At 56.1% G+C, this 27403-nt stretch overlaps 1 protein-coding gene across 7 annotated transcripts in view; it reads left to right on the forward strand.

The window, feature by feature from the left end:
* The first annotated feature begins 553 nt into the window (after positions 1-553).
* The window catches only part of NTNG2 (netrin G2), a 71856-nt gene continuing 45006 nt past the window's right edge, over positions 554-27403 (forward strand). Inside the window, exons 1-4 of one of the 7 annotated variants that reach the window (XM_061433940.1) lie at positions 557-1488; positions 1576-1703; positions 3921-4027; positions 5251-6322. In XM_061433940.1, coding sequence (XP_061289924.1) covers positions 6110-6322 — 213 coding nt within the window. In that variant the 5' untranslated portion in view covers positions 557-1488; positions 1576-1703; positions 3921-4027; positions 5251-6109. Of the gene's footprint in view, positions 1489-1575; positions 1708-3920; positions 4028-5250; positions 6323-27403 lie in introns of all 7 variants that reach the window. The other 6 variants (XM_061433942.1, XM_061433941.1, XM_061433943.1 and 3 more) reach the window with 6 other exon arrangements.

Here is a 27403-nt window from a genome sequence, read left to right on the forward strand (position 1 = left end):
TTCCCAATGGCAGAGCCGGCTGCCTGAGCTGCAGTGAGAACCCACCAGGAGCGCGCCAGGGAGCATCTGAAAGCCACGGGTGCCCCTGCAAGATGGAGACAGCTCTCCCCACAGGCCTGGGAGGCAGCCCGGAAGGAAACCTCCGGGGTGGGGGGCTGGGGGCGCTGAAGAGCCCCAGGGGGCTGCCCAGTGCGGCCAATCCCTAGGGCCTCTGCCCTAGGCCCCTGCGGGAGTCCTCCCACGCCCTCCTCCCAGTCTCGCCAGGGAGTGAGGCCCCTCCTGCCCCCTACTCCGCACTCCCTCCAGAGCTGGCTTGGCTCCGTCAAAAGCAGGGCCCGTCAGGGTGGAGGCGGCGATGTGTCAGCTGGTATTCAGGCTCCGCTTGTGCGCTCAGATGGTCCCCCTCCCCGTCTCCCCAAATCCACCCACCCACCCCTTTACCCACTGCTTGGGGCCTTCTGGGTGGCAGCACTTCACAGAGGGAGACGGAGCAGCAGCCTTGAGCCCCGGGCTTGTTTGAGGGGGGCGGGGGGCGGTGGGGGGCGGACTGACTCACTTGGACCCCTCCCCCAGGGCCGATGGGGCAGCCCCCACACCCATGGGCGCTGGCACCCGGTCGGGCCCCCGAGGTTTGGGGAAAGGAAGCCGCAGCCCCGCGGCGCCTGGCCCGAGCTGGCTGAGATGCGCTCTGTGTGCGGGGACCCGCTGGCCCCCAGGCCGGGAGGCGATGTATAGGTTGCGACCCCCGCCCCCCCAGAGCAGGCTCGCTTCAGCGGCCGCTCGCTGGGACCACCCTGGCCGCGGGCCCGCCGGGACGCCCCTGCTCGCCGCGCCCCTCCCCGGGCCGTGGCGCGTCCCCCGAGTCTCGCAGTATTTCCTTCCTGCACCTTTAAGAAGACCGCTGCTCCGTGGTGGGATGGTGTGTTAAAGCCACACAGAGGAAGTTACGCAGCCCGGATCAGACCGGGAGATAAAAGCCCCGATGGTGATCGTGAGTGATGGCAAGAGGATTTAGCCTCAGCATTAACTTGGAGCGGAGTGCAGGGGGGCAGTGAAGCGCCCGGGCCATCTGGCCCCCGCCGCGCCCCGGGGGGGGAATGCCCCGGCGCCCCGACGAGCCGCCGCGAAGCCCACCCGGGCCGGGGGCTGCCCGGTGCCCCAGCGCGGGTCCTCTCCGAGCCGCCCAGAGGGCCCCAAAAGTTTGCACTTGTTAGCGGCGACCTCCGGCTCGGCCCCCGGCGGGCGATGCGGGCGGCGCGGGCGGCCCCCTCCCCCGGCCCGCGTCTCCGGGACGGCTGCGGGCGGCCCCCCCGGGGGCCGGAGGGCTCCCCAGCCCCGATCTGACAGCCACAGAGGCGGCGGGGGAAGGAGCAGCGGCTCGCAGCCCTCGGCCTTCGCCCCCACCCAGCGCCAGCCGGACGGGGGAGCAGAGCGCCGGAGGGTGGCGGCCTCCGGGGTCTCCGCTCCGGGAAGCCGCTCCGAGCCGGGGTAAGGCGGGCGGGGAGAGCCCGGGAGGCGAGCGGGGTTGGGGGGTGGATATGCTGCAGCTTGGCCAGCCTGCTTTCATTTTTAAAGGGCTTCGGTGACCGCGCAGGCTTTCCCGGGGCCCGGGAGCCACTTAACAGTAGCCCAGCCGAGGCTCGGATGCAAAAGTTATTGGTGGCGACTGCTACAAGAGGAGGACCGGAGTCGCTTGGAGAGGGGTGTGTGAGTGTGCATTTGTAGCAACATCTTAAAGGAGTAGCTTGTCTTTCGGGGCTGGATTTTTCCCCACCAGGGTCTTTTCCCATCGTTTGTGCGAGTGAGTGGGGCGGGAGGGTGGATGTTAAGAGAATGCCTGGATGTGTTTGTGGAAAGGAAATTAACCCTTCCTTCGCGCCGTTCCCCTACCCTGATTGAGTCGCCACCCTCTAGAGCCACTCCAATTTCTGCCATCCCCTTCCCCTCTCGGAAAACTGGGAAAATGTGTGAGTTGCACAGAAAAACTCTTGCGTTCCGGCCGCCGCTAGAAACTTCTTTCGGCGCCTGGGAGGGGTGGGCTGATGGGGAGGATTATGCGCCCGGACCGGCTCGGGGACAGTGTGGAGTGGAACCTGGAGCTGGGTGGCGCGCGGACGGTGGGAGCAGGGGCCGCGGGAAGGCGGGAAGAGGACCGCGGGCTCGCGGGGACCGCCGGCTCCGGCTCGCGAGTAAGTTAGCTGCCTGGGGGCTGGGGGCGGCGGCGGGGTCCCTGCCGGCTGCGGCGCTGGGCAAAAGGATGAGAGTAATTACCGGGCGCTTTGCTCGGCGTCCCCTAATTAAGGGAGGAGGTGCCAAATGAGGGGGGCCCCCCTCGGTGCCCGCCCGGCCTTTATTAAAGGTGTGATTATTAACTGCTCCGGGGCGTACACTCAACTTTGGAAAGACAAAAAGCGACGGAGGGCTTCCTGGGCATGTTGTCGTGCGAGGCACGACGCCTGCAGCCCACCCGAAGCGCGGACTCTAAACCCCTGGGGTCCGCGGCGGGGAGCTGACCCCCACCCCACAAGCAGCCCCGTGCCGCAGCCCCAAACTCCCAGTGGATGCCTCCTCGCGCCCCATCCTCCGTGCTCAACTTTTCGGGGTTGCCTGGGAGCTGAGAGGGCATGCGGCCGGGGGAGGTGGGCACCTGGAGCCCGAGGAGGCTGCCGATCCGGGGCTGGGGCACCCGGCCGCCAGCAGTGGGATGCACGCTCGCGCGGCGGCGGTGAGCGGGTGCACCCATGGGACCGGCCGGGGTTGCGGGGCTGGCGGGTGGTGGGTGGGTGGGGGGGGGGCTGCGATGGTTAGAGTTGGGAGGGTGGGGTGGGACTGGAAGGTGACCCAGACCGCATCTGAAGGTAGATTTCACCCCCTCTTCCGCTGTCCCGCTGGGAAGGAAGAAAGAAACTGGGGTATGGGCTGGGTCCCAGGAGAAAGCCCCAGCGCCCCCTCTCCAGGGACCACCTCTAGGGGTTCCCCGCCCATCAGGCAAGTTTCCCAGGAGGCGAGGGGCCGGACGGCAACTCGGGAGGAGCTTGCTTCGAGCCCAGCCAGCTCGAGAGGCGCTAATTCAATAAGACAGAGAAATCTGAGTTCAGAAATCCTGGTAAAATCTAATTTTCGGGTTTTAATACCCTGGCTATCAGCCCCTCCCCCTCCGCTCCCGTTCCTGAGGACTCTTAAAAGAAAATAAAGCGCATTGATTCTATTTGTTTCTGGGAGCTGCAGTTTCTTAATAATATCAGGTGAAGATTTATTTTCCAAGGAGAAAACAATCTACCGGGACCCAACCTCTTACTCCTGAAATTTCCCATACCGGCTTCTCTCTCCGCTTTCCGCCTCGCTGTGCCGAAGACTCTCGCGTCTCTCCCCCTCCCGTTTTTTCCTCTTTGGCAAAACCCGACTGTAATAATATTCTCGTGCTGAGCTCACAATTCCCTTCTGGTGCCAGCAACGCCCAATTGACTGACTAGTTGTAAACACGTTTATTGCCCCCCTCCCGGGCAGATTTTGTCGTTGTTGGCCCCCGACCCTCACCCCGTTTTCCAGGGAATGCATGGCATTTAAGCCAACAGAACTGCAAAGCAATTAATATATTTGCAAGGCGTGCTGCCTCGTGGATCTGGCGGGCCTCCTGGCCTCCGGGCCTCGCTGCCTCCCCTCGTCCAGCAGCGTTCAGGCTGGGAGCATCACTGCAGATGAAGGAAGCCCCAGGCTGGGTGGGTCCTCCCTGGAAGCAGTGAAGCCTGGCGCCCTGGTGTCCCGTATAAGGAGCGCCCCACCTGGGAGTGAACAGTTGGGAGCCCGCGGCTGGAAGAATTAATTAGGGACGTGCTGTTTTCTGGGCAGCATGAAGCTCAGATAGAGGCATCCAAACCTTTGCCGGCCGGCGCTATTTTATTTTTACTACATTTTCTCAGGTTGTAAAAATAGTCTCCAGGCGGATTCTTTCTGAGAGTTTTCTAGCAAGGAGCACATTCAAGGCCAGGAGGACTCTGTAACACCGTTTCTCTCGAAACTGCCAGAGGTGAGATGTGAAAATGTGTCTCCCTGGCTCCTCATTCATCTCCATCAAGAGCCCTTCAGCCAGAGAGAGGGGCAGGGGCTGCCTTAACGCAGATTTATGATGCCCCCAGCCTGGAGCATTGGGACCTAGGCTGGGGACTCCGCCTGGGGAGGAGCTGAGCGGCCAGCCCCCATTTGGACAGTGTCCCCAGCCCTCTGGTTTGTCGTTTGGGCAGGAGTGTGTTTGTGTCTGGATGGAGAATGGAGGAACATGGAAACGTAGTTAACTCTTCAGGACCTTCTAGATACAATGGCTGAAGAGTCGGTTGAGCGGTGAAGGTAGCATGGATGGTGCAATAGTTTGGGAATGTAGATGCAACAATCAGAGACATAATTACCAGAATTAATAACACACATGGCTCTGCTGTGACTCATTGCAGTAACCTTTGCCCTATTTATTGGCTAAGTATTTCTGGCCAGGATCCCTCACTGGGGGACCAGATTCTCCTGGTGATATATCAAATGTCTGGGAACACATCACATTACTGGAGTCATGTTTTTTTCCACAATGTAATATTCATCTTAGTTATATCTATTTAGGGCTTTTAAATAATTACAAATAGCTTAAAATAGTAAAGCAATAATCATAATGGTGACCTGTTTATAAACATACCCTCTAAGGATGACTGTGAAATTTTGGCCTCGATCGGAAAAATCTAATAGAACACACCATCATCACTTCCGTCAAAGTCTTCAACATCCCTAGTTCCTTACAGTTGAAAATTAAATTCACCATTTCAGAATTTTGGAGACAGTTATTAGCACCTGGTTTGTAACTTTTGGCCACGCGTGGACCATTCTTTATCTGAGCCTGTCCACACAGCCTCATCGACACCTATAATTACAGCTTCATCTCGGCCTTCAACGGTTTTGACATTTTGACTTGTCAGTTGCAGTATTTTAAAGCCACCATTCAGTCTCGGCTCCTGGAGCTGTTTTAGAAAGTCACTGACCCCAAACAGGGACACTTCTGCTGACCCCAGGACCCCCAGAAATAAGGAGAAAGCACATTGCCTTCTTGAATAATGTACCCCATCTCCAAATGTGCTTCTCCGATATTAATGACAATAACCCAGTTTTCTCCGGAGACCTTGCTAATGCAGCTTCGTGTTTTGCACGTTTTGCCAGAGAGCTTTTGTTCTTCTACATCTTTATCCCCCTCTTTCTCTATTTAATTTGTTGCAGGTGTTGTTGCTAATGAGCTCTCTCTTCTCCCTCCCTACAATGAAAGACAAGCCAGACCCCGGGTACCTGGATGGATTGGGAGCTGAAGTCTCAGAAACATCCTGATAAGTTGCCGACGGCTACCAGCCGAGGTCAGCTGGCCCTGTTAGTGCCTGTCCCAACCAAAGCAGGCCCAGATCCGCTGCCCCCCAGGTAACACCTCGGTCGCTTTTTGTGCTCCAGCTGCGTGATTGCTGTCACTTTCAGCCCATATGAAAAGAAATCTCTTTCACTTTGGTGAAAATGCCAAGGTCCAAAATGCCACGTCCAGTCCCATAGGGGGGACGTGTGTGCAGCTCACAGGTACTCCACCTGATTTTGTTTTATCTTTACAACGCAGGCCAGAGGGTGGTTGTGCAGTTGTGTTGAGCACACATCACACATGAAAGGGCCCTTTAAAGAGCTGGATTGATCGGAAGGACAAAAATTACAAGCAATCCGATCCGGCCTCATGCCAGATCCCTGCGGACTCTCTCCGTCTCCCATTTCCATCCACGGTCACAATTGGAGCGTTTGCCTGATTTGATCAGATTCACCTCTGGGGTAGGGGTGATGCCAAGGTGAGGAGGACGCCAAGTTGTGGGCAACTTCTTGATCTGCCCATCAGCACTCTGAGAAACGCCGGCTCTGGGTTTTCCATATCGGCCTCTTGGAAAAACCAAGTTTCCTCGCTGTTTGCAACCTGGCAGAGTCCCTGGGACATCTGGCCTCCGTCGCCCGGTAGATGTGGCTTTTCCATGCTGAGGCTGTGTGCCCCGCCTGAGCCAGCCGCTGCCTCACCAGGCCCCCTGTGGGCCGCGCCCCTGGGGACCGTGCCGCCATGCTGCGCTTGCTGGCCCTCCTCCTGCACTGCCTGGCCCTGGCCTCCGGGGACTACGACATCTGCAAATCCTGGGTGACCACGGACGAAGGCCCCACCTGGGAGTTCTATGCCTGCCAGCCCAAGGTGATGCGCCTGAAGGACTATGTCAAGGTGAAGGTGGAGCCCTCCGGCATCACGTGCGGAGACCCCCCGGAAAGATTCTGCTCCCACGTAAGTCGGCCCCCTGCTGTGGCCTTTGCTCAGGCCAAGTGGGTGGGGGTGGGGGTCTGGGCCAGACCCTTGGGACCCGGATGCCAGGCTGGCTTTCCCAGCCTGTAGGATCAGGAATGTCTCTGTCTCGCCTTGGAGATGCGCCAGAGCAAAGTGTGCCCCGAGGATGCTGGGGTCACGTGACGCCATTCTTTGGGGTGGGGAAATTCTTGGCCTGGTGATCACTGGATCCTCTCCTCTGGGAAAACCACCAAACCACCACCGTAGCCACAGTTGCCCAGCCTTGCAGATAAGCCCCGCCTCCCTTGTAGGAAGTCAGCATCTGGGTGAGCAAGCAAGGTGCTATTTGCAAGCTTGCACTCTGCCCTCCCCCGTTCATCCCTTCAGGGGGACACCTCCTGGTCCACCCAATCCAATCCAGCAAACCATTTGCCAGGCGAAGAGAGGCCAAGCGCCCTTTGTGGGGGAAGGTTTGGTGGACCTGCAGAGGGGATTCGTAAGGGAGGAAGGAAGGGGTCAGATCAGGGTGGCTGGTGTGGATGGCACCCTTTCCGATTCCATCATGATGTGTGGTGACCACAGTGACTGGTTAAGTCAGGGGAAGGGAGGCGTTCAGGTGGTGTCACTTGAGTCTCTAGTTAAAGACGGAGTCAGAGCCATGGGGTACATCAGTACTCCATTAACAGCAACAATAATAAGAGTGGGGGTCATTTATGCCAGTCCCCGAGCATGGGGCTTGAAAGCTCAGTACGAGTCATTCCTTGGAGTCCTCACTCAGTTCAGCTGGGTTGATTCTGCGTCACACAGAGTTTCAGGGAGTGAGCTCTGGACCGGCGGCGTCTCTGAGCTGCTGTCCTCTAAAGTGTGCACACTCAGCACACACTCAGGTCACCCTAACAAGTTCAGTTCACCCTAAAATGCTCCCTGGTGGTCCAGTGGTTAAGACTCCACCTTGCTATGCAGGGGACACGGGTTCGATCCCTGGTCAGGGAACTAAGATCCCACATGCCATGGAATGACTGAGCCTGAGTGCTACGACTCCGGAAGCCTGAGCACTCTGGAGACCGGGCGCCACAACTAGAGGGCCTGTGTGCCGCAAGGAAAGACCCCACATGTCACAACCAAGTCCTGATGCAGCCAAATAAATAAATATATATTTTAAAACAAATAAATAAAATAAAATGCTCAGACTAAGGTCTGGCACAGAGCAAGTGCTACTAGATGGTAGTTATCGTCATTCCCATTGTACAGATGGAGAAACTGAGGCCCAAAGTCACAGCCCAGGAAGTGGTAAAGCTCTGATGCAAGCATCTGGCTCCAGAGTCACTGAGCTGATCTGCCTCCCAAAAGATGCCTTCCACTAGGCAGAGCCCTGCAGGCCCTGGGCCAGGCAGGAAGCTGGACAGGGAAGCCAGGCTGCAGAAGCCACAGGAAGGTCTCGGTGTCATCCTTGGGTGGTTGCTGCCTCCATGTGCCCTGGGGAAGCCTCCAGCGCTCTGGGTTTATGGATGGACTGAGTGGGTGTCCCCACCGGGCTCCTAAGGATGGCTCAGTCCCCTGGGGTGCATGGATCCTATCCCAGAGCAGTCAGCCTGGGAAGGTGGGTTCCCACTGGGATGATCAGAGGTCAGGAGGCTGTCACTGTGGGCGGTGGGCAGGCTGGCCGGCCCCAGCTGGGGAGAGAGGGGGACAGTAAAGGAGAAGGCAGCACAGGGCCAGGAGCCAGGGTCTGGATGGGCCCACTTCACTGAGAACCCCAGGGCTTCGCTGGCTCAGGGATGGGCAAGGGGGCTGGCCCCTGAAGGTCAGGGCCAAGGTCAGCACTGGGGGAGCCCAGCTCTGAGCCACATCTCAGGCTGAGTGCCCGCCCCAGCTCATGTGAGGACTTCTTCACTCGACTCCCAGAGCAGAGTCAACTGCTGCCTCTTGTGTTAGAGTCTTGACTGTATTTCTTCTTTTAAATATTCATTGCGATTTTAATGTGCCGGGGGCGGGGGCATGGGGTGGGTGGTGAAATCTTAAATCACTGGACCAGCTTCTGGTCAAGGCCTGAGGAGTGGGGATGACCATCAGGTGCAAGTCCGAGGCCCTCTCCTGGCCAAGCCTGCCCCCATTCTCACACAGAGAGCCCAGCGCAGCTGCCAAGGTGGGCTGGTCATCCCACCACAGTCCTGATGCCGCCTGACCTGGGTCCTGGAGCCCTGGGCTGTGGAAGGGGCTTCTGTCACCTTCCTGTCCTCTCCTGGGAAGATGGTGAGGAGGGCGGTGTTGGAGAAACAGCATCTCCACCTTCCTCTGCTTGGTGGGTCCTCGGTGTCCCGACACCAACCTGATGGACTTAAATGTTTCGTGATGGGCTGCCATCCACCTCTGCCTTTGATCATGAACATGCAGCCAATGGGTGTGGGGACACCGCCCAGGCTGCTTCTGCAGGGAGGAGGAGGTCACATCCAGATGAATTCAAACCCCCACCCTGCTGTTTACCACAGCTTCCCTGAGCAGGTTCTGTGCTGCTGCTGCTGCTGCTGCTGCTGCTGCTGCTGCTGCTAAGTCGCTTCAGTCGTGTCCGACTCTGTGCGACCCCAGAGACGGCAGCCCACCAGGCTCCCCTGTCCCTGGGATTCTCCAGGCAAGAGGTTCTGTGTGTGTCTCATTAAATCATCTCTAGGATGCTCCAAGGTAGTGACCGTTCTAATCCCATTTTAGGGATTAGAAAGTGGCTAAATCCCGCCAAGGTCACTCAGTCTAGAGGGCAGGCCGGGAACTTGTGCGCAGCCAGGCAGGGCCTATGCTTATGCTCCAGGTGGCCCAGCCTTCCCTCTCTGAGCTTCGGCGAAGTAGAGATGCTGCTGCTGAAGGCGTGTCACAGTGCTGGGAAAGGACACAGCCCAGCCATGCGAGTCCCGCCACACAGTAGGTGCTCACGGTGTGGTAGCCGTCGTTTGCTTGTTATTGCGGCTTTTATGCCCTCTGCGGTGCCTGGGCCTTTGCTTCTTTGCCCTACCCCAGCCTTGAGGACGTCCGCCCTGTATCCTGGGCTCAGGGGCGCAGGCGGTTGGATATGTGCTCAGGTAGCCATTAATTCCTCTAGCCTTGGCCCGTGGTGTTAACCAGCCACCAGGGGGCGCCCTAGTGGTACCCAGGCGGCCCTTAGCCCCACTTTAGCCTCAGGATTGCCCAGTGGGTCCCTGTTTCCTGGCATCCCTCCTGCAGTGAGTGCTGGGCCTGTCGCAACATCCATCCAGGTCAGAGCGTGAGCTCTGAAGTGTCCTGAGGGTGCGCCAGGGGCCCGGGGTCGGGGGGCGGGGCGGGGGGGCGGTGGGGATGGGGCGGCGGGGGGAGGCGACTACCTCTCGCAGGCTTCAGTGTGCAGACTCTCCCAGCCTTGGACTCGTTGTCCTTCCGCAAGGCCACCTGAGACCTGAATTGTAAATTCCAGACCGGTGAGGAAGGGGAGGGAGGAGGAAGACCAAGATAAATGAATAAATAAAAACCTATTGGCTCTAAATGCACAATGAGAATTAATAGGGCTGAGCTCTCAACCAAAGATTCTCGGGCAAGGGCGAAATTTCAATGAGGGCTGCGGGAGACGGCGGGCGGCCTCCCACCTCTGACTCCCAGTGCCTGGCTAGAGGGGGCCAGCCTGCTGAGTCTGCAGGGCCAGAGAGAAGGAGGCAAAGGCTTCTCGGCCTCTTGCAAGACCCCTTGAGGATGGGGAGCAGTCCCACGGCGCTCTGAAAGAGAGGTTGCCCACCAACCTGCACAGCCACGAAAGGAAGGGGGAGACCTTGTCCTTGTGCCTTGAGCCTCAGGAGAGAGATGGTGAGGAAAGAGGGCTGGGGGCACAGACCAGGCAGGTGATGCTGAAAATGGCCCTGCAGCTGGCTGCCCACTCGCCTCCCGAGGTGCACCTTGTTAGAAATACCGGGTCCTGGGCAACACCCGCCCTCCAGACCCTCGGAGCCAGAAGCTGCATTTTAACAGGAAATTCAGGTAATTCAGATGCACACAGGGTACGCTCTGAGGAACACTGCTCTACATAATCCGTCAGCGGTGGGTGATACTTTTTATTGATGATGAGCAGGCAAGAGGCCTGTGCTTCCCATGGGACCTTTGCAGAGTGGGGGTGTCACTACCGCTGAAGGAGAAAGGCAGACAGCAGGAGTGGGGGTCCCGGAGTGAGGGCTGAAGCTGGGAGCTCAGATTCCTGAATATTGGAGACCTGGTGGGAGGTTCCAGAAAGGTGTTATGATATCCAGACAAAAGCTTCAAGCTTGGAATCCAAAGACCTGAGCTTGCATCCCGGCTTTGCTGCTTATGGGCTGAGTGATCTGGGGCAAGTCTCTGAGACTCCGTTTCCCCACCGGTAACAGGACGTGGTGATGGCTGCCTTGCCCGTCTCTCCAGCTTGCTGGGAGAAGGAAGTGGTTCTCTCAGTATATCAGCAAGTGCTTAGAGAGTGCCAGTTCTCTTCTAGTGTGAGCCTTTGATAGTGCTGCTGATCCAGTCTTGAGCATCTGGACTTTTCCATGGTGAAATAGGTGAATGTTAAACATTTCATCTAAGGAGACTTCAGCACACAGAGACGCCAGGGTCTTGACATACAGGAAAACCCAAAGCACACGTGTTTCTCAGAAGCTGCTTTGCCTTCTCTGTGCCTCAGTTTACCCAGATGAAGAGCCAGTGGCCCCCCATCCCTCCCCCAGGGAGTCTGCTGGGGTGATAACTCAGGTGGCAGGTGGGTCCTGGAGACCTCAAGCCCCTCCCCACTGTGACACTGAACACCACGTGCAATCAAGGTCACAGATGCCCCGCCTCCTGCCAGAATGTGATGAACTCTTGCAAATCTAAGTAGACAATGAAAGAAACAGGGCAGGTGTTCAGGGTGGTACCCGACTAACACTGAGAGGGTGAGATGGACACCTAGTGTAAGGAGCCTGCAAAGGATGAAGGCACATCCCGCCTCCCCCAACCCCCTGCCCCGCCCATCCCTCCCAGCTCCAGCTTCCCACAAAGTTTTCCCACCTCCTCTACCTGGAATGTCTTCCTTGCTTCCTTCATGTCTAACCCTTTTGTGTTTACCTAGATAACCCAGGCTCCTTTTTCCAGGTTCAGGCTGGAACCCACCTTCTCCAGGAGGCTTTTCCTGACTCCCTAGCCCAGGAGGGTTAAAACACCTCATCTGGCTGCATCCTTGTCACCTAAGCTCACAGATGTGGCCTCCTAGTTAAGAGCTCAGGCTCTAGAGGCAGAGACAGAGAGGTTGGAGTCCCCTGCTGTGTGACCTTTGGCACGAGGCTTAACCTCTCTGAGTCTCATTTCCTTAAATAGGACTATTGATAGAATGCACGTATTGATGCTCAACGCACGCTCAGTACTCTAGGCCTGATGTTTGCCTCCCTCCTGGGCTGGGAGCTCCTGGAGGCACGGCTGCCTTGTTCATCTCCGCATCCCTCCCTTTTGGTTCAATCAGTGCTCAGCAGGCATTTACTGAACCAATGGATGGGTGAGTGGAAGGACAGTGTGGTCCAGGAAGGCTTCTCGGAGGAGGAGAGATTAGGGCTGAGTCTTATGAGAAGAATTAGGGTTTCGATGAGGACAGAGGAGGCACCCAAAGACTCTACTTCTGCCCCATTTGCGCCCCTGTTCTGTGAGGTTTTCAGTCAGCTGATAGCAGGAGGTCTGCACAGCTCTGTCCTTAAGCAGGAAGCAATTTTGGAAACTGAGCTTCACCCAGCTCTTAGTTAAAGCCGCTCAGTCTCTTGAAACGCCCGAGGCAGGTCCCAGCCTGGGACAAGAATAGTTCCATGCATGACATCTTGTTGCTTGGTGAGGCCTCCTTGCTGGGGGCGGACGAGTGAGAGGAGGGGGCAGCCCTGCCTGCGAGGGCCCCGTGGGTGAGATCCTGGCCTCCTACTTTTTCAAGGGAAGGAGTTTGGGTCCAGACACCCCAGGAGGGTGGAGGGCGGAGCCTCTGGACTGCCTAGGGGAAGGGAAAGGGCTTGGAGGAGACATCGTTCCAGAGTGTCAGACTTAGAGCTTCCAGAACTTTCCAGTTTATGCACCCCACCTTCCCCAGGCTCTTCTGCCTCTCTACATCCCCTGGCCCTGACTTTTATGCTTCAACGCATGTTTAACACAAACTGCCTCAAGTTCCACGTGTGACGACGAAGCAGAGGGTGGATGGATGGACAGGCAGGCGACCCCAGCTGTGGATGAGAAGTTGAGGTTCGGGACGGGGCGAGTGGGGGCTCGTACTCATCCCTTTCTGGGCTGTGGGACTTTGGATAAGTCCTTCATGCTCTGAGCCTCGGTTTTCTCATCTGAAAAGTGGGGTGACGCAAAACACAATCTCAAAGGCTGGTTGTCTGGGTGAGACGAGACAAGGATGGAAAGCCCCTCTCTGGGAGCCTGGCAAAAAGTGAATGTTCCCAAAAAGGGATTTTTTTTCACCCCTGGTCTAGAATTTAGCTTGAGAGACACAAGGAGTAAAAGTAGACATTGACAGAAGAGGAGCCTGGAGCACAGTGTGTAAGTGTGCTGTGGAGCACACGCCAACGGCCGGCAGGGCGGCAGGGGCCAGGGAGCGGTGGGTCAGAGCAGAGAGAGTGAAGGGTGGGGGCTGGGCGGCGCCGGACCCCCGCAAGGACAGCCCCTTAGCCAGGTTTCCCCAGCTGTGGGCGAGGCTGCCACTGTGCCCTGGATGGAGAAATAGACCAAGGCTCCCAAGTCCCACTGTTGGTGGAGCTGGGATTCAGCCTTCTCCGCCTGGCCAAGGGTGTCGGGGGAGGAGGGGAGGAGGAAAGGAGCACTGGGCAGGCAGAGACCAGAGGAGGCCCACAGGGCACGCAAGTCCTGGGGCTGGAATGGAGCTTGGCAGGCTCAAAGAAGCAGGTGCCAAGCTGCAGCCCCTCCCCCTTACCAGCCAGCCATCACTACCCCAGAAAGGGGGTCCGGGCTGTGTTCCTGACCCACAGCCCAGACCCCAGGCTCTCCTGCCTCAGGCCTGGCCAGGGCCCACTGGGCCCACGAGGAGGCCTGGCTCCTTCCTGGAGGGAACCAGAGTGTTGGAGAAAGTACAACGGCAGACGATGCATGGTTCTGTTCAGCTTTGGTCTGCAGGTTCTGATTTTTTTTTTTAATCATCACAGCAGATTTGCTTAAATATATGAAAATGTGTTTCTGATTCCCCAAGCACACACCAACTGCTGGCAGGGCGACAGGGGCCAGGGAGTGGTGTGTCAGAGCAGAGAGAGTGAAGGATGGGGGCTGGGCGGCGCCGGACCCCGCCAGTCTCCTCGCGGCAAGGACAGCCCCTTAGCCAGGTTTCCCCAGCTGTGCAACGAGCTTTGGCTAGGTTAACCACTTCATCCAGCATCGCTGCGTGATCGTAGATGCCTTCTCAGAGTTTGGGGAAAATCTATGCCGGAGTTCAGACTTGGTCAAAACCTGACAAAACGGGGGGCTCCAGTGCAGATAGAGGGGCTCTGAGTGCGTTTCCTGTGCTCAGCGCAGCACTGGGATTTTTTATTTCCAAATTCAAATCCCTTTATTACAGTATTCTATTAAAGGAAAATCAAAACAAGGAAAAACAAAGCTGAGTGCTAAAGATATAATTGTACGTCACATCATTTCCCTTTAGTGTTGGCTTCTAAATTCTTTAAAAAGAAATTAATTGAAGTGTAATTGACACAGAACGTTGTATTAGTTTTAGGTATACAACAGAATGATTTGATATAGGTACGTATTGCAAAAGAGGGACTTCCTTAGTGATCCAGTGGTTAAGACTCTGCCCTTCCCATGCAGGGGGCGTGGGTTTGATCCCTGGTTGGGGAACTAAGATCCCACATGTGGCCAAAAAAACAAAAAACTATTACGAAAGAATTACCACTCTAAGTTTAGTTTATGTCTGTCACCACATACTCACAGTTACAATTTTATTTTCTTGTGATGAAGGCACTTTAAAAATATTTTTTAACTAAAAAAAATTGCAATGATAGTCACATAACTTGAAATTAACCGTCAATTTTTTTAAAGTCGGGGTGAAATATATATAACATAGAATCTGCCTTTTTAGCCGTTTTTAAATATACAGTTCAGTGGCATTTAGCGTGTTCACAATGTTGCACAACCAACATCTCTATTTCCAAGACATTCTCATCATTTTCTGAAAGGAAATCCCATCTCTATCAGCAGCCGCTCCCCATTCCTCTGTCCCCAGCCCTTGGCAATCAGTAGTCTGCTTTCTATATCATGCATTTGCCCATTGCAGACATGTCATTTAAACGGAATCAGACAAGGTGTGACTTTTAATCTGGCTTCCTTCACTCAGCACCTTATTCTGGAGCCTCATCTGTATTATAGCCCGTCCCAGTACCTTGTCCTGCTTTCTGGCTGAGTAACATTCCATGGCGTGCTCGACCACATTTTGTTCATGCCTTCATTAGTTGATGGGCATGTGGATTGTTTCCACTTTTTGGCTATTACGAGTAATATTGTTATGAACATTTATGTACAAGTTTTTGTGCGGACACATGGTTTCATTTCTCTTGGGGCTATACCTAGGAGGGGAATTGCTGGGTCATATTGGGCTTCCCTGGTGGCTCAGATGGTAAAGACTCTGCCTGCAATGCGGGAGACCTGAGTTTGATCCCTGGGTTGGGAAGATCCCCTGGAGAAGGGAATAGCAACCCACTCTAGTATTCTTGCCTGGAGAATTCCATAAACAGAGGAGTCTGGCGGGCTACAGTCCACGGGGCCACAGAGAGTCAGACACGCCTGAGAGACCGACACAGGCACACACGGTAATTTTAGATTTAAGTTTCTGAGCAACTGCCAAACTGTTTTCAGAACAGTTGCACCATTTTACATTCTTACCAGCACTGTTACAAGGGGTCCAATTTCTCTGTGTCCCTGCCAACACTTGTTACTTTCCAGTTTTCTTTTTTATTATAACGGCTAACCCAGTCGGTGTGAACTGGTATTGCATTAGGGCTTTGATTTGCATTTCTCCACTCCAGTACTCTTGCCTGGAGAATCCCATGGACGGAAGAGCCTGGAAGACTGCAGTCCATGAGGTCGCTAAGAGTCAGACACAACTGAAGCATCTTAGCAGCAGCAGCAGCAGCTAACTAATGATGCTGGTATTATGTTCTCATGGGCCATCTGTACATCTTCTTTGGACAAATGTATATTCAAGTCTTTTTGCCCAGTTTTTTATTGGGCTGTCTTTGGTTGTTGAGTTGTATGTGTTTTTTAATATATTCCAGATACTAAATCCTTATCAGGCGTGTGATTTGCTAATATTTCCCCCACTCTACAGATCATCTTTCACTCTCTGGATTGTGCCCTTTGGGGTTTCTTGTTTGTTGTCGAGTTTTCTTTTTTCTTGGCCGTGCTGGGTCTTTGCCGTGGCAGCATTTGGTGGCTAGCCTCCCAAGAAGTGCCTGAGCGGCACCTTCAGGGCAGGTGTGGCCTTAAGGTCACAGTTTGCTCTCTGGCCTGTGAAGGTGCACTCTCTGCCTGGGTGCAGCCTCCCATGACCCAGTCTTGCTCAGAGTCGGCTCTCGTAGGCCTTGGGGCTTCTAAAGGCCTCTGCCCCGGCCCGCCCACAAGTCATGGTTCTTGCCGTGGCAGCGCCATTGAAGTGGACCAGAAGGGGATGTTTGTGGCAGATGGGCCAGGCCAGGGCAGGAGGCAGGCTGGTGGGCAGAACGTTAGGGATCGTGGCCAAGTCAGCCTCGGTGGTCACTTTCCACTGTCAGGAGCAGGGTGTGTGCGGCCCAGTCCTCAGCTGGGAGCTTCAGGAGCTGAGAGCTGGGGACACGCTTGTGTGTCTCGTGTCTCACCACCTGCTAGTGTTTTTTCTCCCCGCCCCATATTGCAGGATTAGTCTGCTCTCTCCCGAGACCTCCCTGTGCTCCAGGCATCCTGCAGAGCACTGTGCATAGCATTTGTGTTTGTCCACAACACTGGGACGGGTGTATTGCAGATGAGGAGAGGGAGGCTCAGAGAGGCGAGGAGAGGGAGGCTCAGAGGGGCAAAGAGAGGGAGGCTCAGAGAGGCGAGGAGAGGGAGGCTCAGAGAGGCGAGGAGAGGGAGGCTCAGAGAGGCGAGGAGAGGGAGGCTCAGAGAGGCGAGGAGAGGGAGGCTCAGAGAGGCGAGGAGAGGGAGGCTCAGAGAGGTGAGGAGAGGGAGGCTCAGAGAGCTGCAGAGACTTACCCAAGTTTGCACAGCAGTGACAAGGCCAGGACCTGTCTCTGGGGCCTTGGCCACTGTCCCATGCTGCCTTGTCGAAAGTCTGACCGGCTGTCCATGGGGACCCGCGGTCACCTCACCTCTCAAGGTCTCATAGGTAGGAAGGAATTAAATCCAAGTTTATGGGCCCCTCAGATCTACGCCTGGGGCTTTCAGAGCTTCCCTCTCCTATTAAAGGGCCCTGGGCCCATCTCCAAAGACCAGACACCCTTCTCTCACAGCAGTTTGTCCTGGGGGTTTTGGGACTGTTTGGACCCCCTCAGTCTCTCATTCCAGCTCCTTCTGCTGCCTGAGTTGTTCGTCCGACTCCAAGTGTCAACCAGGGAAATGAAATGAAACAAAACCCGGGCATTGCCCCTCAGTTATAGTGGAAATCTGTTGTCAGGCAAAAGGTGGAAAGGAGGTGAATGAGAGATGGAGCCTTGGGTAACCTTGGGACCCTTCATCAGCTGCAGCAGCGCCCCCTCTACCTGAGCCCACAGAAAGCTCACAATGCCTGTTCAAGGGACTGCAGGTCCTCGACTTGTCCCCTCCGGCTGGAGCATCTAGAACTAGCAAAGGCAGGTGACAGCAGAAGGAGAAGCCAGCAGGCCACAGGCACACTCCCGTCCCCAGCCCAGGCACGATCGAGAACCCCTGGCCAACAGCTCTGGGGCCGGCATCATGCTGGGTCTGGGCTCCACACTGGATTGACTGCCAGGGGCTGGGTGCCCTCAGGTCTCGCCCCACTTTGGGATGTAAATTCCCGCCTTCCCCAGAGGGGGTCTGCGTATCCACCCTCCAGGTCACACTGCATCCCCAGATTCTGCTTCTGGCTTTCGGGACTTTGATACTTAGAGAGAGGAAGACGGGGAGGCGTGGAGAGAGCAGTAACATCCCAGGCATTTGGGGACCCAGAGCGGATGGACAAAGGCTGGACCCCACCACATCTCAGCCCCAAACCCCAGGGCAGGGCCTCCTACCCTGGAGGGGTCACAGCCCCTTTGAGAACCCAGGGAGCTCTTCCTAGAACAATGCACACACACAGTTGCAAGTCTCACAGGCTTCCCAGACCACTCTGAGTCCACCCTTGGGCCCCTGTGGCACCTCTGGGAGCCCTTAAACTCAGGAAAACTGCCGTTTGTCTTCTTAACTGACTGGGTCTGTTGTCTGAGCATCTTCTTGATCCACCTCTGCAGACCAGCGGCATGCGTGCTCACTCAGTTGTGTCCGGCTCTTTGCGACCCATGGGCTGCAGCCCATCAGGCTCCTCCGTCCATGGGATTTCCCAGGCAAGAATACTGGAGTGGGTTGCCATTCCCTTCTCCAGGAGATCTTTCCGACTCAGGGATCGAACTCATGTCTCCTGCATCTCCTGCACTGGCAGGCAGACTCTTTACCACTGAGCCATCTGGGAAGCTCCTCAGACCAGCAACAGCTTACATTTATTGAGTGTGTATTGCCTCTCGAGCCCTTGACCTAATGTAGCTCATTGAACCCTCCAGGGACACTTAAGAACAGATCCTGTATTTATATCCATCTTGAATATGAGGAACCCGAGGCTCAGAGAGGTTAAGTCACTTGCCCAAAGTCACACAGCTCCTAAGAAGAGGAGCCTGGTGCCTCCACCCCCAGCTGCCTGGACCCAGTGCCTGGCTCCTAACCAGGCTGCTCAGCTGCCCTGAGGCACTCTGAATCTCTCTCACGGTTAGACTGAGGCGGTTGTTATGTGTGTGTGCTCACGTACACGTGGGCGTGCACTGTCCCTGTCTGCCTCTCCTCCCCCAGCACGCCCTGGCTGCCCAAGGAAGGAGGGCTGGGGAGGAGGGACCGGAGCATTTTGCCCACCCCTTCTGTCCTCTGAGACACCACGGAGTCTGCTAATCTACTTACTTGATAATTCACTTATTTCATGTCTATTGGCGTGCCCCACGTACCAGCTCCGGGGGAGACGAGATGGCTTTGCCTGGAGGAATCTGATCTGTTTTTTTCTGGGGAAGGAGTAGAAAAAAAAAAAAATACACCCAAGAATGGACAATAATGGACCTAAAAATAGAGGGTGGAGGGGACTGCAGTGTGGGGAGAAGGGGAATCGAGGCGTCCGCCTGCCCCAGGCAGCCCTCCCCTTCCCACCTGAGGTCCTCAAGGGACTGGGGACGGGGGGTGAGGAAGGGAAGGAAAGCGGGGCGCGGAGCCAGGGGCCGCCCCATGATGGAGAAATGTCCCATTGCAGGGTCCTCTGGCCTCGACCTTGGCTGCACATGGGAGTCTCCTGGGAAGCCTGATGGTTACTCCCTGGGAGGGACCCTCCCCCGAGGGCCTGATGTGGCTTGTCTGGGGTGCCCCCAGGTGAGTCAGCCTGAGGACCGCTGTCAGGGTGTTCCCACAGCAGGAATGGAGGTTCAGGTGTGGGGCTCTCTTCCTTTAGCTCCATGTCCCCTAACCCTCGGGACAGCCTTCCTAAAGGCCCCAATCCCAGACGGGCAGCTGGGCCTCCAGAGGAGTGGAGGAGGCAGGGCCCAGGGAGCTGTACAGACTTTTGGCTCCGTCCGGGCCCCCCACCACTGGAGTGGTCCGCAGCTGAGCCAGTCAGTGGACTCGCCTGGGGGCTCTTAACATCCCCGCAACCTGCTGGACTGCAGCCCCACCACCTACCCCAGAGTCTCTGGGGTGGGCTTGGGCTAAGGATTTACTCAAGCTTCCCAGGTGGTCCCAGGATACAGCCAAGTTTGAGAACCAAATTTCAGTCTTGCCCAGGACCACACTGGTTCCCTTCCAGCTATAAGCATCTTGTCTTTCAATCTTAAGCATCTTTTTTCACTTTTTATTTTTTTAATTCAAAGGCCAGAGCGGGAGAGAGGTTGCTCTCAGGATTTTTCCTTACATCCAAGCCTTGGGCACCCCGTCCTTGCTCTGGCTTCCTGGGACTTGAAGGGTGCTGGCTCCTGCCTTGTCCTGTGTCCCCAGGTTCTTCCCCTTTCTTTCTGGAAGGAGGCTGCCCAGCCAGGATCAGGGCTTTCCCTGCAGCTGCTAAATGTCAAGAATGCATGCTGGCTCCAGGCCTCCCCTTTGGCCTTATCTCCAGCTCCCCACCAGGCTCCTGGTCCAACCCAGCTCATTAACCCCTCTCTCCCCACGGCTCCTGCATGTTCACTGATCCTGCTACACAGGGCGTCCTCCTCACCGCCCGGGCGGGTCTCCCTCCTCCCGTCCATGTCCATCCGCCCATCCTCTGGACCTGTCCTTCTGAAAGCTCACCTCCTCCAGAAGCCTTCCTGACCCTCCCAGCCAGTTCCTCTCCGGGTTTGTCATCTGTGCCATACTCTGGAGGTCACAACACAGTGGTCAGTGCTCCCACAAGGGGGACTTCCCTGGTCGTCCAGTGGCTAAAACTCAGGGCTCCCAATGCAGGGAGCCTGGGTTTGATCCCTGGTCAGGGAACAGATCCCGCATGCCACAACGAAAGATCCCACCTGCTGCAAGGAACATCGAAGGTCCCACATGCTGTGACTAAGACCCCTTGCAGCCTCACAAATAAATAAATATTTTAAAATGCTTACATAACAGGTAAAAGTGCCCAGGTTACTGCAGATATGACTTTGAGTCAGTGCCTGACCTCCGGGGGCCTCAGTCCCCTCGCCCATAAAGCAGGGGTGATGATGGCAGCTGGGCTGACGTCACTGTTCACGGGCCCTTCTTTGGATCAGCTGTACCAGGCATCCCAACCTGGCCAGGCATCTGAGTCACCGCAGCAGGTTTTAATTGGTTGGTTGGTAGGTTGGTTCACTTTCAATCTGGAGCAGAATTTCCGGTCTTAGGGCCCAGAAATATTCTTATCCCCCTCCTCTTCCCAAGGATTTTGACGGACAGCCAGTTCTGATGACTGCTTCCTCAGGGCCATCTTGCACACAGAGGACTTTAGAGATAGTTGTTGAATAAGTAAAGGAGTAAATGAATGAAACCTTGCCGGCTCAGTCTTGCCACTCCCATTCCCACCAAGGGCTTCATCCATAGAGAATACATTTGTCCAGGCATGCCAGGGACTGAGGCAAACCAGCCACTTCTTTCTCTTTCCTCTACCTGGCCACTTCTTGACTTCTCAGAGACCAACAAGAAGAAATCTAGAAAGTCTTGACTTGTGGCTCTTGTGGCTCTTGGTTCAGGCAGGTTCCATCCGTCTGGGTGCTGCGTCTAGGCCTGACACCACCTTCCCAACGCAAAGGACCTGGAGAGGCAACCCAGGGAGGGGGTCACTCTGCAAACCTTAGTTAAGCATCTTGCACGTGACAGGCCCCCGCCTGCCTTCACAGAGCACACAGTGGGGAGGGCCCGTACCGTAATTAACCAAACAAGTCGCTAAGGAAAACTGACGAGATGCCCGTCTTGGGGAAGGGCATGGTGGGGGCCAGGGCATTGTTGGAGGAAGGGAGGGGTGGCAGACACCTGCAGAGGAGGGGAGGGGAGGAGCTTTGGACAGAGGGATGCAGGTGGGCCAGGCTGAGCTGGTAAGGTTCAAGAAAGGAAGGGGAAACTTGAGGATCCAAAATAAGGTGGGAAGTTGGCCTCAATAAGATCATAAAATGAGCTGTTAGAGTTTTACTTGTGTTTTAATTTTCTAAATTTGTTTGTTTAGGCTGTGCTGGGTCTCTGTTGCTGAACGGGCTCTTTCTCTAGTTTGGGGAAGTGAGGGCTGCTCTCTAGTCGTGGCATGCAGGCTTCTAATTGCGGGGGCTTCGCTTGTTGCGGAGCACCGGCTCTAGGGTGCTCGGGCTTCAGCAGTTGTGGCACACGGGCTTAGTTGCTCCCCGGCATGTGGGATCCTCCTGGACCGGGGATCGAACCCGTGTTCCCTGCATTGGCGGGCAGATTCTGAACCACTGGACCACCAGGGAAGTCCGGTATACGTTTTGCAGACAAAGACATCCGTGGCACAAAGTTCATTTCATCTTCCCTAAACCAAGGGCCGACTCCACACCAGGGAAGCAGGAGGTAGCACAGCGGGCTCTCGACAGTCTATTATTTTCAAGCTTCTAACCCCAGTTCTGCCCTTTTCTCAGCAAAGTGATGTTGAATAGGTTTTCTAACCTATCGGTGCCTCTGTTTCTCCCTTTTGAAAATAATTATGAGACTAGAGGAAAGGAAGTTTCACCCGAAGAATCTTGGTCTCCATGCCTGGACCAGCTTGGGTTTGGAATTTATGGAGAGAGTGCTCTGGGGTGTCGCAGGAGCTGAAACTGGGGGGAGGAGGAGGTGTTTCTCCAGATTGAGTCGGGGCGGGGAGGCCAAGGGGGTGGCAGGGCAGGGGATGGACAGGGCAAAGGTTAGGGGCGGGGGCTGCCAGGCTCAGTGAACATTCAACCTCAACCCACTTGGACCCTCCCGGGCTCCCCTGTTTCACCAGTGTCCCCACCATTCCTGGGCCTCTTTTGGGCCCCATGGCTCTTCAGCAGGAAAGCCAGGGGCAGCTTGCAGAGAGCCGGAGAGGGGCTCTGCAAGGCCCCGGGGTCTGGGGAGGGCGGCTCCCCTGGGCGTCCCAGCCTGGCCCCTCGGAGGGGGCCACCCTGCCCCCCATCCCCACCTGGCACTGACTCCTCCAGGCCACTTTTTTTTTCCCCCTCCGTGATAAAATATTCATGTCAGCAGAGCAGGCCCTCTTTGGGAAGGCTGCCGGTGTCTAGCTTCTGCTTTGCACAAGCTTTTAAAGAGCAGGACGCTTTTCCCTCGCTCTAAGCATTTTCTAAGTCCTGAATCAATAATGCACTTCACCCAGCTTCTCTGAATGCAGCTTTTCTGCCTCTCTGCACCCTCCCACCCTCCCCCCACCCCATCCCTGCTTTCTCCCTCTTTTGTCGTTCCCTCTCCCCTGATGTACTTTTTATTTACTTTTTTAAAACAGCGTTCAACAAAAGCGTTGGGCTGTTTGGGTGGCGAGAGCCTCGGATGGGGAGTGGGGGTGGGCTGGCAGGACGGAGGGAGGCCCGGGCAGCTGCCAGGCGGGCGGCTCCTTGGATGAACAGGTGGAGTCTGTGCGCGTGGGGAGGAGGCGGGGAGGAGCGGCTGAGCCGCCCGCTGGCCCTGGTGGGAAAGCATTTGCGCTCCTAGCGTGGGGGAGGAGGAAGGCCTGGGCTAATCTGCCTCTCAGTCTCCTTTCTCTAATCAATTAGAAACTGTTTACTGCATAACCAGAGAAAACGAGGAGAAATGCGTAGAAGACAGTGGGGCTGGAGCGAAGGAAATATGCAGAGTGCGAGTCAAAATATATCGCCCAACTTTCTAAGGAGCCAGCAGTCCAGATTGGCCTATCTGCTTTTTATAGTAATGAGTTCCCCGTCGTGAGGGGTATGCAAATGAGGAGGTGCCATCCCTCGTCTGAGAGAGATGCCCACGTGGATCTGGTCAGTCATGCGGTACCCAGTGAGGCACTGGGATGCAGTAGGTGACTGCGGGGGGTCCACAGGGATCACCCCAGGCACTCCAGCTGGAATAGAGTTTCCCACCCCAAGCGTTCCTAGAAATCTGGCCGTGGGAAGAATCTACATATGCCCAGGACCAAGTGAAGTCTATCTTTTTTTTAAGGAATACAATTTTGAGTTCCTGGAGAGATTAACCCCTGTCTAGCCAGGGCAGCACCTTGGCAAGACTCCACCCAACCCCCTCTGACTGTTCGGCTGATGGATGGTCGTTCTGGGTCAGTCGTGGTGGGAAGGAGTGTTTGACACTGCATCCTTGCCCCACTCAGGGACAGCTTGTCCACCAGGACGGCCTGATGTCTCAGGTCATCAGGAAGGCTTGCTAGCTGGGTCTGCTGGGGAGGGGAGGAGGATTGAGAGACCAGGTTCCTGCCAGGCTGCTCAAACAGCACCTGGGCTGGTCGCTTCGCACTCCCCTCGGTAACCACGCCCTCCTCCCTGGGTGAGGTCTGCTCTGAGCGTGCTGCAGCAGTGGGATCTAGGAAGGGCAGGTTGAATAACTACTCAACCGATACCATCCTTAGAGCCAACTGTCAAGGATCCTCACCGAGTTTGGGAATATTTATCAAATCAGTGCTGGGGGCGGGAGTGGCAAGGGTGAGCCAGACCTGGCCCCTGCATCCCAGAGTCTAGTGTCAATCACAGAAGGTTCTGGAAGGAGGTAAATGAGGGCAGGGTTAAAGTGAAAGGGGGCCAGGAGCAGAGTGGAGGGCTCATCTCTGCAGAACTGAGATGCCTTTCCTTGGTTACGGCCAGGCCTGGCCGGGCTCAGGAGGTGCCCTGTGACTCTGGGTCCGAGGTGGACCTTGGACCAGGAGATGCCCACCATGGCTGGCCTGGGATCAGGGTCTGGGCTGGGGATGAGGCGTCACTGTGACTTCTGGAGACTCACTGCCAGGATGGATGAGCCCCAGGAAGATGCCTTCCTCTGCCTGAGTGACAGCCAGGCTGGGAAGAAATGGCACCAATGAGAAACAAAACCTGAAACCTCAAGAGGAGCCTCCCTGGCCAGCTGCCGCTCCGGCCCTGAAATAACACGGTCAGTTTCCGCTGATTCACGAGGAGGGAGGGGTGACCTTGCTGCTGTCCAGGGCTTAGTGCTCAGAAAAGGAAACCAAAAAGGGGATGGGAGAGAAGCCTGGAGGATGAGGTGGGGGGGAGTTCGAGGCGGAACTGGGATCAATGAAACCACAGAAGGAGAAGCGGGGTGGGGGTTTGGGGGCAGGCGAGTTAGGAGCCGAGGGAGGGAGAAGAGAATTAGAGACCTCAGGGCAGCTAGAATTAGAACCGGCTCCCAACAGAATCTCCGTTTCCGATTTGTTAATAATTTATCCCCGCTGCAACTTTTCTTACCAATAAATAGGAAATAATTTGTTAAGGAGAATTCCCCTGGCACCCTGGCTTTGTCCCTGGGATGAGGGAGTGGGGGGTGCCTCTGCGTCCTTCCTCCCCGCTGAGGAACTTGGGGCTGGGGAGGTCAGAGTCAGAGCTCGGTCGTTTCGTGAACAGGGAAACCGAAGCACAGACAGGGCCAGGCCCCACCCAAGGTCACAGGCGGGGCTCGGGATCCCAACTCCATGACCCCAGGGGTCAGCGCCCAGGCCCCAGAGAGTTTACCCCCAAAGTTCTAGAAGCATCATCCAAGGAGGAGGGTGGGACGAGCTCCACCGTGGGTTGGCTCCCCTCCGCTTTGGCTCCTGCCTGTTCTGTGCTGCTCTGACTCCCCTAAGCATCCCTCCCGGGACCTCCATGCTCCGTGTCCTTGCCCCAGCCCCCCTGGCCCCGGGGTCTCCCTGGCAGCTCCCCCTCCCCGCCCAAATCCAGCCTCCCACCCAGAGATGCCCCAGCCCCAGCTGAGGTTGATGGGCTGAGGATGAGATTTCAGCCTGCAACTCTGGCAGACAGGTTCAAAAAAAAATCCATCAGCTGCTAAACTGTTCCCTGGGGCCGCCCACACGCCCCGGTGGCACCCGAGTCCCAGGGGAGAGGCGCAGGCCTGGGGCGCCAGCGGCCTTTCCTTTTGGGGGAGGGACATGCTTCCTGACTTGTCTCTGAGCCCGACACCCTGGCTTCCTGTCCCACCTTGGCCACTGCGGAGCTCTGTGACCTTGAGACGTGGCTCAGTCCCCTTCCTTTGCGAAAGGACCCCATTGTCCAGGATAAAGCACACACAGGGCTTAGTGTGGCCGTGGCTTGCCCTTGGACACGCTCCCTACACCTGCTGCCCATGAGCCCTGGCCACACGAAGTGCTCGCCACGTGGTACCGGTATAATCCTCAGGGCCACTCTTGAAGTCAGCATTCTCAGCCTCACTGGACTTCCCTTCACTGGACAGAGCTTCCCTGAGTCCCCAGGGAGTGCCAAGGTCTGGGCTGTGGTGGGGGTCGAGGTGGGGAGGCCACTGAGGCTCACGGCAGTGGAGTGACTCCCATCAAGTGGCCAGTGAGAGGCCAGGCCGCTGTAACTCGTCCTCCCAGCTACCCAGGGCAAAGCCCTTCCTGCCCCACCACTGCTTTGCAAAGACCCAAACCAGCTTTGGCAGCATCCAGCAACGGTGTGATTTAGTTCCAACACGTTGGATGGGAAGACCAGTCTGCATGAAGCTGTTTATTCCTCCTCCTAAGACTTGGTTACAGTTCCAGTGACAGCCCGTCCCTGGGCTCCTTGGGCGCCCAAGTAGCCAGACATCCTCCAAGCAGGTCCCCTCCATTCCTGCTATCCTAAGAGTCAGCTTTCCCACTTCATGGAATTTTTTGCTGGTAGCTTATCTCTGCTGTTTACAACCTCACCTCTGACTCCAGCTGCACCCTTTGTACAAAAAAAAATATCACAGAAGCAAAAGCATTAAGAGATAGTTGCAAAGTCTCTTCATTGAAAAGCCTGGTATGAAATGTTACTCTGTAGCGTGGTTGGTCCAGGAGACTCGTGCTCAGTGTCTGTCAGGAAGTTGGTCTCCACCCGGTTCTCATCTGGTGCTGGTGTCCAGGCTGGCTACCCTCCCCTCGCCCTTCATCTCTCTCGCTGCCCCACCATGCAGGTGACTTGCCTTCGTGTGTCTGTAGCGACGGACGAGCCCGGTTTCCCCAGGATTTTCTCGCTAAGATGCTTGCAGGGTCCAGAGATGACGGGTGATGCTGGGGCCGGCAGCTACTCGGTTTCTCGTCTGGGAAACGGAGGTGACCTACCTCCTGGGGTGTGGGGAGGATGCGGCCAGCTTGCCTGTGGAGGGCCCAGACCACTCTGGCCCCTGGTGGGTACACGGTGACTGTCGCAATCCTCACGCGCTTTCGAGCCCGCAGTCCCCACTGTGTCCACGTCGTGTGCGAGCTTCCCGGCTTCCCCAGGAAGGGTGGGGGAAGGTTGCTGAGAAAGCCCTCAACCTCGTGTACATGAAGCTACTGTTTAATAATAACTGCTACCATTTGGGGACTTTTTCTAGGCATTGCATACAGATTATCTCACATGATATGGGATGAGTCTCAAAGGATTGAGCTGAGACTGAGCCCAAGGCTTTCAGACCCTAAAACCAACTGTCTGACCCCAGAACAGGGGTTCCTAACGGGGGAGATGGGGCTCCATGAGTCCCCTGAGTAGAAAATGTGGTGTGTTACACTTTTCTATAACAAATCCCAAGGCCTTCAGTCAGGGGTAAGATCTGTGTGTGTGTGTGTACGTGGAGATACTCATGAGATGTCTAAAGAAACAAGGACTACTACATTTGATAATTTCAAAGGATGGCTCCAGTGTTATCCTAAAAAGTTAAGGGTGTGCCCCAAACATCGCTGGCTCTTTCTCCCTGGTATTAGGCCAGTTTATCTTGATGGTTTGTTTCATCATTAGTTAATCTGATCTCATAGAGCTGAGTGGAAATGTGCAGACTTAGGAGGCTGGCAAGAGCTAGCCCTCCAGCCGGCCCCTCCCTCACACACAGAGCCGTCAGCCATCAGACGCCGCAATGCTTAGGGTCGGGGGCTTGGGCTTGCCTCCCAGGCTTGCTCCTTAGAATCCTCCCTGGTGCAGAACAGGAGGAAAAGGAGAGCGTGAGCTTAGGAAAGACCATGGGCCACGAAGCCGCCTTCAGCAGGAGGCACCCCCGTTCCCTAAATGGTTAAATGGAATTCCGAGACCTTGGGGTGGGAGGGCAGTGGGAGAAAGAAGGGAGACAGGAGAGGGAATTGTGCTGGCGATGGCTTGGGATTTATTTATTGTACTCGCTCTTGATTAAGCCCGCTCCACAGCAGGCGCGGGGCTGGTAAATACACAGGCTGATGCATTGGTTTCTGACCATCTGCTTCCCGGGGCCGGGGGGCGGGGGGCCGGCGGGCCCGGCAGGTTGGGGCAGCTTAGTGCCCGCAGCCAGGTTGGAGCCCCCGTC

The sequence above is a fragment of the Bos javanicus genome, chromosome 11 (assembly GCF_032452875.1).
Source record: "Bos javanicus breed banteng chromosome 11, ARS-OSU_banteng_1.0, whole genome shotgun sequence".
Taxonomy (NCBI): Eukaryota; Metazoa; Chordata; class Mammalia; order Artiodactyla; family Bovidae; genus Bos; species Bos javanicus.